General features: G+C 35.3%; 1 protein-coding gene across 1 annotated transcript; it reads right to left on the bottom strand.

The window, feature by feature from the left end:
- Positions 1-1,484: 1,484 nt before the first annotated feature.
- Positions 1,485-12,384, bottom strand: LOC131976837 (excitatory amino acid transporter 3-like). Its single transcript, XM_059340057.1, has 14 exons — positions 12,222-12,384; positions 11,893-11,982; positions 10,140-10,280; positions 9,906-9,998; positions 8,543-8,660; positions 7,605-7,647; positions 7,458-7,520; positions 7,183-7,364; positions 6,610-6,720; positions 5,794-5,916; positions 5,488-5,679; positions 4,458-4,592; positions 4,265-4,381; positions 1,485-2,983 (listed from the first exon to the last, which is right to left on the bottom strand). Exons 2-14 carry the CDS (start codon positions 11,969-11,971, stop codon positions 2,893-2,895), a joined length of 1,488 nt encoding a protein of 495 aa, XP_059196040.1. The 5' UTR covers positions 11,972-11,982; positions 12,222-12,384; the 3' UTR covers positions 1,485-2,892.
- Between the last annotated feature and the right edge of the window lie 628 nt (positions 12,385-13,012).

Genomic DNA, 13,012 nt, shown 5'->3' with positions numbered 1-13,012 from the left:
AATGGTTTGATGTAACTTATGATCAGAGGGAGTTTCTCTGAGACTTTATATGTGCAGGGATGCATTCAGGCTCAAAAGCAGAAAACAAATGGAAAATGTTATCTTGCATTATAAACCAGTGACAGCAGTGAAAACCCCCAGTCTCAGTTATAAACAGATGTGCTTTAAGATGTTTCCTTTTTCATGCTGGATGTGAGAAAATGTGACTTCACAGACTTCTTCACCGTACACGAGGGAACCCTGCTGGCCTCCTGCTACCAGGTGCAGGTCTTTCTCGGTGAGGGATCCTTTAGAAGGGTCGCCAAGTGTGAACACTGTAACCGACACTGAGGTGGCCATCAAAATAACCAAAGACAAGCCAGTTATCACTGAGAGAGCACAGGAAGAGGTAGAACACAAACTGTATCAGAGACATCAGCACATTCGTTGGTTTAAAATCTAAAATAAAATCATGGCTTAAATCCACTCAGTCATGCACCCACCAACTATAACCCAAAAGAACCCAGACCCAGTAATCCTTAAAGGAAAATTATGGGGAATATACAACAGAACACATAGAACACATTTATGATGTTTGAAAAAAAAAGAAAAATACTAGCCCTAAATGTCAAAGATCTTTGATCCGACATATATGTTACATTAGGCGTTTATGGGATTTATGTTTATGATATTTCTTATTTTTGAATGAATAAACTAGACACCTTTTCTGCTTACTGTGATATCTGTACAGCACTTTGGTCAACCCCGGTTGTTTTAAATGTGCTCTATGAATAAAGTTTGACTTGACTTACAAAAACACAAATTTGCCTTTTTCTTTGCATCTCCACAACATATATAAAAATTGTGACATTAATAGTGCTGTTAGACTAGTAACAACTAGTAACAAAATAATAATAAATCAATAATAAGTGAATACAAATAACACTGCATCATTTGATGGCTTCTCAACAAGCTAATGTGGCTGTAGAACATTGAAAAACACACTTATGTACTTGAAAAAACATACATGAACATTACTAGAACATTTAAAATGTTTGTGACACCCGTGTCACCGTGGGTTCTTATGGGATAAACTCAAACATTAGCTCACTATTTTGCAATCTCTTGTTTTGTTTTGTGTCTTAATACTGTGACTTTACTCTTGCTGTTGTCCTGTGTTGTATTGTGTTTTAAAACTGTGAAACTTCGTTGTTGCTGTTTGAAAGGCTTGTTTGTTTGTGTTAGATTTATGTTATTTGTTCCTGCCCAGGGACTACAGATGAAATTTAGCTAGTAGCCAATTCTGGTACGGCTCAGAGCCATGCACTGTCCCTGTTAAATAAATAAATTTGAAAAGTGAGGCTGCAATAAGCATTTATTGTGTAGTTTATAAGTACAGCTGTGGTCAGAAAAACTGCAAAAAACAAATGTTTTGCAACTTCTTTAAAGGTCAAATTTGTCATCCCAGTGTGATCTAAAATTTCCCCACTAACAATTCAAGCAGACACAGAAAATTAATTTTAATCACTGAGAAACAAGTCCACAATGCAACAAGTCATATTAAACGTACTGTAACAGATGGAAACATGTTTCATTTTTCTGTTATTTATTGAGATGTGATTTTATCCAAAACAAAAAAACAACAACAAAAGTAGCAAAAGTCAAGCACCAACATAAAATTCAACAAAAAAATCAATTAAGCTAAATTAAAGTGGACAAGAAAAGGCAATTAATAGGCAATTGGCTTATTTAAAGGTATCCGGACAAAATAAAAATGCAAAATGTGACAGCAAAGAAATTAATTAAGAAAATAAAAGAGTCTATTTCTGTCACTCAAGAGGTCTTTTAAAGTTCACCCTCTTCATGCTGCTAATACACAAACATAAAATACACATTTGATTCCAAATAAATCACATTAAAAAAACAAAAACTATAAACAAACAGATGGGAATAGGCTTATTTAAAAGCACACTGGCAAAATTAAAATGCAAAATATGGGATAAATGTGACAACAAATACATGAATTAACCATAGACTGAAATTACAGTAAAACACTGTCAAATAGTATCAGAAATAGGCTGTAAAATAAAAATAAAAATGTATATCACCGCAGTAGTCACTTAATTACCGTAAATCAAGAAATTGTACAAAACTGTAAAAATATTTTTTCAAATGTATGTAAAATTAATGGAGAAATACCATAATGTCACAAGGACACAATTACCCTAGAAATAACTTATTATTCAGTCTAAATTACAGGTTTTGCTGATATTTACATTAAAATTTACATTAGAAAACGCACTCACTGTATTTTTTACGGTGAAATTCTGGCAACCACAGCTGCCGGTATTTTACCGTAAATTACACAGTTGTTGTTTTTTTTACAGTGTGTATGAATAAGGAATTAACAAATCAAAGAGATAGTAATACAATCCATTTTTGGAAATTGATTTGCTAATGAATAAGCATAAAAAAATATTCCAAATAAACAAAATCAGCAACTATTAATAAATCATAACTCATAAAGCACAGTCAAAAAGAAAATCAATTAACAAATAATTGCTCATAGGCTTACTTAAAAGTACACAGACGACAAAAAACAAATTAAAAATGCAACACAAGTGACAGCCAATAAATGAGCCAACAAATGGGTTTCTCACACTCAAACAGATTTTTGTTTTAGGTCAACCTACTTCACGCTGCTAATGCATTAAATATAATACTAAATAAGACAATATGTCATTCCAAATAAATGCATTTAATAAAAACATTGCCAGCAGGCTTGCATAAAAGTTACTTTTCTCAAATCAACAGCAAATAAATGAAAACCAAACTGTAGACTTTCGTCACAGTTATGAGTCAGTGTTGGTGCTGCTGATGTTCAGACTCAGTTTATTCTGAGCTCAGCTTACGTTACTTCGGCTGTCTTCCAGCTGCTGACTTCTTGGTGTGGACTCGGACCAGGAGATCCTCAGCGTCATCTACCAGGTCCTCTGTGCAGAATCTGAATGATATATGGATTAAAAAATCAGATCATTGTGTAAATTGTAGTATTTTGTAGGGCTCGCTACTGAGTCCTGTTTTTGTGATCACGTATCAAATGCCTCATTTCATTTCTATGCAGATGATACAATCATTTATTGTTCGTAACCTTCCCTAGTTCTGTCTGTCTGTCTCTACACTGCAGAAAAGGTGTGTCTCAAAACAAGATGAAAACACTAAATCTGAGGGAAATGATCTTGCTGCACTGGGAGATAATTTCACTTGACAAGATTTCTTAAATTAAGAGTTTATTTCTTATTTTAAGCGGTCAACATGCTTATTTCTAGATTTAATAATTTTAATTTAAGAAATCTTGTCAAGTGAAATTATCTGCCAATGCAGCAAGATTATTCCCCTCAGATTTAGTGTTTTCATCTTGTTTTGAGCTACACCTTTTTTGCAGTGTATCTCGGTCTATTTGTATGTAATTGTTTATAATGACTGTGTTTAAATGTTGTCACTTTTCTCTTTTTATGCTGCTTTTTAGGCCAGGTCTCTCTTGGAAAAGAGATTTTTTTTCATCTCAATGAGACTTTTACCTGGTTAAATAAAGGAGATATATATGTATTTCTGTTAAACCTGTCAAAAAAAAAAAACCCAAAAAAATCACCTTCCCGAGAAGAGACGAGATCTCGGGAAAGATAAGATAAGAGCAAAGGACATTTATTTTTTTAATTTACTGAGAGTAACCGTCCTGAAGCAGGTGACTAAAGCATGGAAACAATCAAATACACCAAAATTAAGAGCATGGGTATTAACAGCAGAACAAAGTTTAGAGATGGAAAGACTAACTTTTAGAAAAAGGGAACAAATACATATTTGGAATAAGTTATACTGTAAAGAGAAATATTTAATCAAATTAAGGAGATGAACAAAATGGTCCCCTCCCCAACACTAACACTCACATGCATACACACACACAGATTCATGAACATGCATACATGCACCACCGCTTATTTTCTCACATTATTATTATCTTTTTTTTTTTTTTTTGTGTCATTAGTTTGTTGTTTATTCCTTTTCTTGGAGATCTTCATTTGGGGAATACCAGTTTGCCTTGTATATATGTTTGTCTGTTTACCTTATGTTTTTGTTATTTACTTTGTGAATGTATACCTTGAAAAAAAGGGGGGGGGGGGGGGGGGGGGGGGATGCAAGGTACAATATTGTAAAGAAAATGAAATGACTGATTATGTTTGTGAAAGTAAGAAGCCTTGCAATAAAGTATTAATAAATAAATCACCTTCCCATATCCTCTCCTCGTGCGTCCATATCTTCCAGATCTTTTTTCGATAAATGCTCAACGATCGCCACGCCGATGCAGTCTCCCAGGACGTTGACACCGGTGTTGCAGCGATCTCTGAAAGACACAAACAGCAGAGTTGTGGGATATGTGCTTCCTCACGCTGCTGTTTGATTCATGGGTTAAAACTTACAGCAGCCATTCTATCACCAGCAGGAGGGAAGCGTCCCTCACAGGGATCCCGACAACTGTCAGGATGAAGAGAGTGGTGACTGTTCCTGTCGCTGGGATCCCTGCTTCTCCAACACTGGACACTGCTACTGTCACACTGCACAGGAAACACACAAGTATGACGTACAGGTGCATCCCAATAAATTAGAATATCATAGAAATGTCTATTTATGTCAGCAATTCAATTAAAAAAGTGGAAATAACACATTATATAGATCCATTAGACACTTTATTTTGAAGGTGTCTACATAAGAGTCACACAAGCCTGTCAGAAACATGACATGACAAGTATCATGAGCATTAATGTTACTTCAAAGTGTCATTAATGTTCATGACACATCCCATGTCATGTTTATGACACGCTCATGTCACTCTTATGTAGACACCTTCAAAATAAAGTGTTACTATATCTTGCTTAAGTCACAAAGGCATGTTCAAAAAATTGCCTAAGTCACATTTTATTTTGACGTAGGCATAATAAATCTGCTTAAGTCACACACTTGACATAGGCCATTATCTTAAAGGGGTAAAATCACATGATCTGATCAACAGAGGATGTAGGTGATGTTACCATAGGTGGCAATGAGGAGATGATTTAGGCAAAAAAAAAAAAACAATTTTGACAAAAAATGACTTGGTGATTATTTTAACAGTGTGACGATATGGAAATGTTTCCTCTGAAAAGTATGTCCATCTATATGACTCAATACTTGGTTGGGGCTGTTTGACTTGAACTACTAAAAAAATGGACTTTTCCATTATATTCTAATGTATTGAGATGCATCTGTATGATGTCTTTTTCTTGCATTCATCATCTCTAAAAGCACCAATATTGTATTTTTTTCATGCTGGCTATCAAATATATGACCAGCATCATATTCATCTATATTTGTGAGTGTGTGTTCGTGTTTAAACTGATTTCTGCGTCCTATTTGCATAGAATTTAACCCCTAAAACACAACAGAGTGGAGGAGAATGTGATGTTTGATTACCCCAGAGTAATTAACTGGCTCCAGTTCAGGTTGATGGCGTTAAGTTGGGCGATGAAAACTGCAGCTGCCACTTCATACAGGGCCGTTCCGTCCATGTTGACGTTGATGCCGAGTGGCAGCATGAAGCGAGTGATTCTGCGGTCGATCTTGTTTACGTCCTCACAGCACCGGAAAGTGAGCGTGAAGGCGGAGCTTGGACACACAGTGCAGTCCTTGTTAGTTCTTAAATATCTATCAATGTTAATCCTTTCTGTGATACTATAGTGTTGATGGCTGACACAAAGATAAGAGTGTGAGTTGTCTTACCTGCGGGAGATGTGCATGGCTCTCTTTATGGCAGGAGAAATGCCCTGAATGAAAGGGAGCGGGTTCTGTTTTAAAATCAGGAGATGGGTCAGCGGGAGGAATACTGCTCCGTGAATGATGAGCCTGAAGAAGAGTAAAAACTGATCAGTGGATACTGACTACGCCAGACAAAAATGACTGATTATAGCATCTGCACTTTGAAGTTTTTAATTTTTTTTTATTTTGCACAATAATAAGACAAAAAAAATGATAAAGAAATAAAAAAAGGAAGGTGCAAGTTAGTGGAAAGAAACCCAAAAAGGCTTCTACAGGCCTCTACCTATATTAAAATTCACAAGTTAAATTAAAAACAAGTAACAAAAAAAATTACCCTAAAAATAAAACACATTTTTACTCTAATTATCAGGTCTTTGGGTTTTTATTGCTTAGACTTTGTGTATCCTTCTTTCCTTAATGTAAAAATCTGTACTCTTGTTTCTTTTGTCAGAGATATGAACAGCTAAAGTGAAAAATGCAAACTGTGATTTTTGTTTTTACTTTTGCACTGAAGTTGTGACTCTTGCAAATCTTCTCATAACATCAATGTATAGCTAAAGGTCAATTGAGGGACATTGTTCAATTCAATGTATGATCATGCTTACGACAATGCCTCTATGGTATGCGCTCTACCAGGTGTGCCACCGGGAACGCCCAAGTTTGGTATATATTGATCTGAAAACATTGTTCTTATCTTAGGTTTTTGGAAAAGGGGAGCAGAAGGATCTAGTCGTTTTGAAAACGTGGCAGTTTCCATACACAGTGAAAAGGGGAACGTACCCAACAATAACCACTGCCGTGAACATTCCCAGCTTGTAGACGGTCTCCCAGTTGTCCCCGACCTCAACGACGTAGCTCGCAGTCATAAACAGAACTCCTATCGGCATGTAGCTGGAAATGTAACAACAGAAGGAACAATCACAGGAATATTTCAGTGGTTTATTAATGGAAAATTAGTGGCAAAATTACATTCTAAAAGCAGATCAACATAAAAGGAATTTCAACTTTCATATTCCACATTTAAATAATATATCGAAAACTAGGCCTGTCACGATAATTACTATATCGACTTATCGTTCAATATATAAATATTAACACTACGCTAGAGTATTACACCTCATTGTACATCCCACTTTTACACACAACCTCATTTGGCCAGAATTGAAAAATCTACTTCATCTCCCACTATATGAATACATACTTCCTACGGGCTGCACTAGAGCTTATAAATCTAAAACGACATCGATACAAGGATACTGTCGTTTATCGTGATAGTTTCTGGGAATATATATCGTCCTAAAAAATGTGTTATGGTGACAGGCCTATTGACAACGCAGAGGTTTTTCTTCTTACCTTATTATCATTCTAACCACATGTTTAATGGCAGAGTTGAAGGAGGTAAGGATTTCCACAAAGACTTTCCCTTTTTCTCCAATCGACCTGAGGGCCAGTCCACAAATAACAGACCAGATAACCAGGCCCAACGTGTTGAGTCCATCAATGTGTTCGCCCACCAGACGCACTTCAATCCTTTTCTAAAAATGAGATGGGAAACTTAGTGCTTGATAGCAACTTCACTTGACAACAATTATCACCGTTAAATTCAAGAAAGAATTCTCATAGTTTACCGTTAGCAAGCCAGTGGTTTCATCCACTTCCTCAACTTCAAACTCCACCTTCCGAGTCTTGTACTAAAGATAAGAAGAGATTCACATCTTGATTATTACACTGTCTCCTTCATGGGCTGCGTAGTCCATACCTGTGATAAAACACACCTGTTGAAAGCTAGCCAGAACCAGATTATGTGGCACCATGTTCCTTTGAAGAGAAAAGAAAAGAACACATGAAAGTGATGAGCAAAAATATTACACTGCAAAAAAGCCAACTTGTATTTTTTGGCCTTAAACAGTGATTTAAGTTGGTAAAACTTGGAAAAATAAATTATTGACATTTAGGGCAATAATGTAAGCAAGCCAGTCGTATGCTCAAAAACAAGTTGGTGAGTTGTTGTTACTTATATCTTTAAGTTGGGGTTCACAACATGGGACAATAGTTCTGCTAACTCTTATTTCTTTGTTGTGAAATGCGGAAAAGCCAACTTTCCGAGTTGGCAATGCACTTGAAGTCTCTTTGTGGCTGTGCTGCCTGAGCTGGAGTCCACACAGGTAAGCAACCCTTAATTAAATTAATTAAAATGACACGGGACTTTTTTTCTGAGTTGTGTTGTGCAGTGTTGTACGTCTTTTGTTGTAGAAGAGAACGTACACATTTTCAACATTTAAACACAAACAGGTTTTTGGTCATTAGCGAAAGCTAGCGGCTAACTGATGCTAGCGACTAACTGATGCCAGTGGCACTGCTTGCTACAGCTACAAGAGTAGCCATTAGCGTATCAGAGCTAACTCAAAATTGTGGTCGCAACATTAGCTGACATTTCATAGCAGCGTTACAATCGTGCCAATTCAGCACATTGCAGAAGTAAGGATTAAAAGTTATTAGAATATAAAATTATAAGTTAGTACAACTTACAGTTGAGTTGAGCAAACTCAAAAACAAAACTTAAAATGTTTAGTTTAATTGTCCAACTTGAAATTTTATAGAATTTGGTTGCCTTGAAATTTTGAGTTCACCCAACTTTTCTTTTTTTGCAGTGTAGTCCAGCTTGTAAATGTGGAGGAACCTGAAAGGAAATGAAAGGAAACTTGATTCTCACCTGATCAGATCCATCAAGGCCTCGACTGAGGAGAAGGTTTCATCATCTTCATCATCTTTTGGAACTTTACCTGCACTGTTCCCGACCCCAGGCTCCACCAGCATGACCAATGCTAACCCTACAACACATAATCCAGAGGTGAACACAGGAAGCAAAAATGTTTATTTTATAATTGATTCATATGAACTGAATACAACATTTACAATAACTACATTAAAATCCCACACCAGACTGACAAACTACAACAGCTAAGCTTCATAGATACTTCAATAGCACTGCAGTCAGTTTCTCCCAGTTAGATTTCCTTCACTGTTCATCATTTAAGAGGATTTTTACCAGGAGCTGAATTATCTCCAGAACCACTCCAAAACAAATGGACCCAGTGATGACAGTTTTTCTCAGTTGCTTTGGTGCATTTCTCACATCAATATTACAAAAACAGTTTAAGTATTCAAATACTTTAATACCCTACTGCAAATACTTGCATGTATTTTAATAGGAAATGCATGATTTTCATTGTTATGTCACAGTATAAAAGTTGGGTAAATGTTTTAATGGCTCACAAAAAGTTAAAACTGGAGTGCCACTTAGAGTACTGAAAATTCAAACAACATGATTCAGAGTTAAAGCATAAAAAATATAATTCAATACATGCCTATTTATGTTTGTATGACGAAACTGTGCAGCGCAGAAAAATTCACAGTTACCACTGACAGATCCTTTAAATCATGGGTCTCAAACTCGCGGCCCGCGGGCCAATTGCGGCCCTCGTGACGATATTTTGTGGCCCCCACCTTGATATGAAAGTTTAATGTGAGTTTTATATGAATGGCACTTTACTTTTTGTGTGTGGAAGATCCCTTTAATTACTTTTTTGGGAAATTTTGTGTCTTTTTTTCGGTAATTTTGTGTCTTTTTTTTAATTTTGTGTCTTTTTTAATAATTCTGTCTTTTTGGTAATTCTGTGTCTTTTTTGGTAATTCTGTGTATTTTTTGGTAATTTTGTGTCTTTTTGGTCATTTTGTGTTTTTTTGAGTCATTTTTTTGTCTTTATTTGGTCATTTTGTGTCTTTTTGGGTCATTTTTTGTCTTTATTTGGTCATTTTGTGCCTTTTTTAGTAATTTTGTGTCTTTTTGGTCATTTGTGTCTTTTTTTAGTAATTTTGTGTCTTTTTTTGGTCATTTTGATAACTGCCTCCAGCGGCCCCCAGGTAATTTGAGTTTGAGACCCCTGCCTTAAATAGTTTCAATACAAACTCAACATCCCAACCTTCATGAAGGCAGGAATACTGCAGGACTGCATTAGTTTTAGTAAGGTCTTACCAAATTTGCAACTGTTGTATGTTGTTTCTGTTGTACTTACCTATAGCAACAGCCACGATAGTGGTTGAGATAAAGTACACCGCTGCACGCATGGTGATTTTTCTAGAAGTGCCAAGACTCATAGTGATAACTCCTGTTAAAAACAAAAGCATGAGCTGAGGTGTTGAGACTGAACGTTAGAGCATCAGTAAAGTCATTTATGAGTGTTGCATGTAGAACCAAATGATGACAATCAACAGCTGACAGTCGACTGAGAAACACACCTGTGACTCACCTGTTATCACACTTGTCACAATGAGAGGAATGGTCACCAGCTGAAGCAGCCGCATGAGGATTTCTCCTGGGAAGCCAATGTACTCTTTCTCCAGGTCTGACAAATGGAGGTAGGTCTTCAGAGCCATGCCCAAAACAACACCTACGAAATAATAACAAAGAAATATTAATCACAGAAATATATCCAACAAAAAATAACCAAATGATACATTTTAACTTATTATTGTATTTTGCTTTGAAGAGTGTTCTATGTGTGTGTGGGTTTTTTTTTTATTTGTTTGTTTTTTGCAACACTGGACATTAAACTTGGTTTGTTTAGCTTCTGTTGCCATGGTTGCTGATACTAATACATTAAAGGTCTATTTTGGATTTAATTTATGTGCTCTGTATCCTAAAATGCCTAAGTTAACGTTAGAATACAATTTACTATGTCAGACAACAAGGTAGATCCATACCCAATGTCACAATGTAACAATAAAAATACAACAAAAACACACAAAGCAACACCCATACTCTAATTTAAAATAATAATTTAAAGGTTTCTAATCAGTGACCAACACATATACTGATTAACATATGACCAGCACTGCATTGCCTTAGAGCAAGCAATAAAATACTTATAATTAAAAAGCTAGAGCTCAAATGTTGCATGACGTTATTTCACAGGATCATAATCACATAAACAACTGGATGGGGGCAGTTTGTTATGGTCCAGCTGTCAGAGCACATGCAATGACTCTAACTGCCCAGTAGGTGGTGCTGTTTACCCATTTGTGGTTAGTTACAGCAGTAGTTCTCAACCTTTTTGAGTCGCGACACCCAATTTAACATGCATGTTGTCCGTGACCCGCGCTCACTGAACAGAATCTCACACGGACAGTTCAGATCACCCAAAAAAGAAACAAAATGACCAAAAAAGACACAAATTGACCACAAAATGATCAAAAAAGACACAAAATGACCAAAAAAAAGACACAAAATGACCAAAAAAGACACGAAATGACCAAAAAAAAGACACAACATTACCAAAAAAGGAAACAAAATTACCAAAAAAGACACAAATTGACCACAAAATAATCAAAATGACCAAAAAAAGACACAAAATGACCAAAAAAGATACACAAAATGACCAAAAAAAGACACAAAAGGACCAAAAAAAGACACAAAAGGACCAAAAAAGACACAAAAGGACCAAAAAAAGACACAAAAGGACCAAAAAAGACACAACATGACCAAAAAAAGGAAACAAAATGACCAAAAAGACTAAAACACTTTAACACAGTGGAGACAGAGCTGACTTCCAAAATGATTTGGCGACCCCCAGAAATCATCTCACGACCCCAATTGGGGTCCCGACCCCAAGGTTGAGAATAGCTGAGTTACAGTACCTAACGCTATAGTAGCAGGCTGCAGGATCAAAGGGTTGCCCTGACAACGCCGCCCGACAAAGCCTAACTGCAGTAACTACATTTTTGGTCGCAATTGAGTTATAACCAATAATAAACTCCGTAATGTCTGTTTTTATCTTGTGACAAAGTTTAAGATTTCAATTTTGCTTTATTTCAGAAAAATAATGAGTCAATATTTAAAGGCATATAGCACATAAATATACTTAAATAAAAAAAATCAGATAGCAATGTGAAGTTAGCTTTGGCTACCTATAGCATTATTATAGCTGATCAGTTTTGTTTTTGTTTTTAAAGATGAAGGCAAGTCGTGTTAATTACACATAATATTATATAACATTAACTTACCCAAGCCAACTCCTATCAGGCTGGACACCGTCAGCATGTTCCTGTTGCTTAAAATGCTGCAACATTTCCTGAGCACCATTTTTTCGCTGTCTAAAAGGGAAATAAACTCACGTTAACCTAATTCTAACGATAAATGTACAAAGAAACATTTAACTTTAATTTTCTTAGCAGCTGTCCTCACTCAGGTACCTAACACCTGCCAAAATAAAAAAAAACCTGTCAAAATAAAGTCGTAAAACTTGGCGAATTTTTTAAAAATATGAAATAAAACGTGGCATTTCAACAGTAACATTACGCACAGCGTTAAGTTAAGTTAACATAGTACTCACAGAGATGACCGTAGATAAAGAAAATTCAGTAATTAAAGTTAGCTAACTTTAACTTTAAGAGACTTCCTGTATTACAGTAGGGAGCGTTAAGGTCACTCTCCTTTTGTTTTGCGTCAAAGTTAAAGCAGACCTTGGTGATAAACAAATCAAATCAAAATTACTTTATTTATCCCTGAGGGAAAATTCAGTTAGTCTGGTAGAATCTGTGGAACATATGTCTCGTTTCAAAAGTAAACACAATATCAAAACGCGTTAAATGCAAATAAATAAATACATTATTGTCCAATCAATAAACAGGATTTGACGCTGTATATAGGCTACACAGTCATGGGGAAAAATATTAAACCATTGTTTTCTTCAATTTCATGTTCATTTTAATGCCTGGTGCAAATAAAGGTACATTTGTTTGGACAAATATAATGATAACAACAAAAATAGTTAAGAGTTAAGAAAATAGTTATAAGAGTTTAAATTAAGAGCTAAATTAAGAGGAAATTAAGATTTCCCATGATTTTCTTGTTATTGATTTTGGTTATTATCAATTTTATATATATATATATATATATGGATTCAAAACCTGAGAATATATATTGAAACCCGAGAATTTATAGATTATATATTAAAAGTCTGAGAATATATATATTTCAATATTTTAATATATATTCTCATGTTTAAATATATATATATATATATATATATATATATATATATATATATTACGGAAAGCCGTTCAGGAAATGATTTTATATATATATATATATATATATAGGATCAGCAATCTGAACACTGGA

Source organism: Centropristis striata, chromosome 1 (assembly GCF_030273125.1).
Source record: "Centropristis striata isolate RG_2023a ecotype Rhode Island chromosome 1, C.striata_1.0, whole genome shotgun sequence".
Lineage (NCBI taxonomy): Eukaryota > Metazoa > Chordata > Actinopteri > Perciformes > Serranidae > Centropristis > Centropristis striata.
This window is presented reverse-complemented; position numbering and strand designations above follow the sequence as displayed.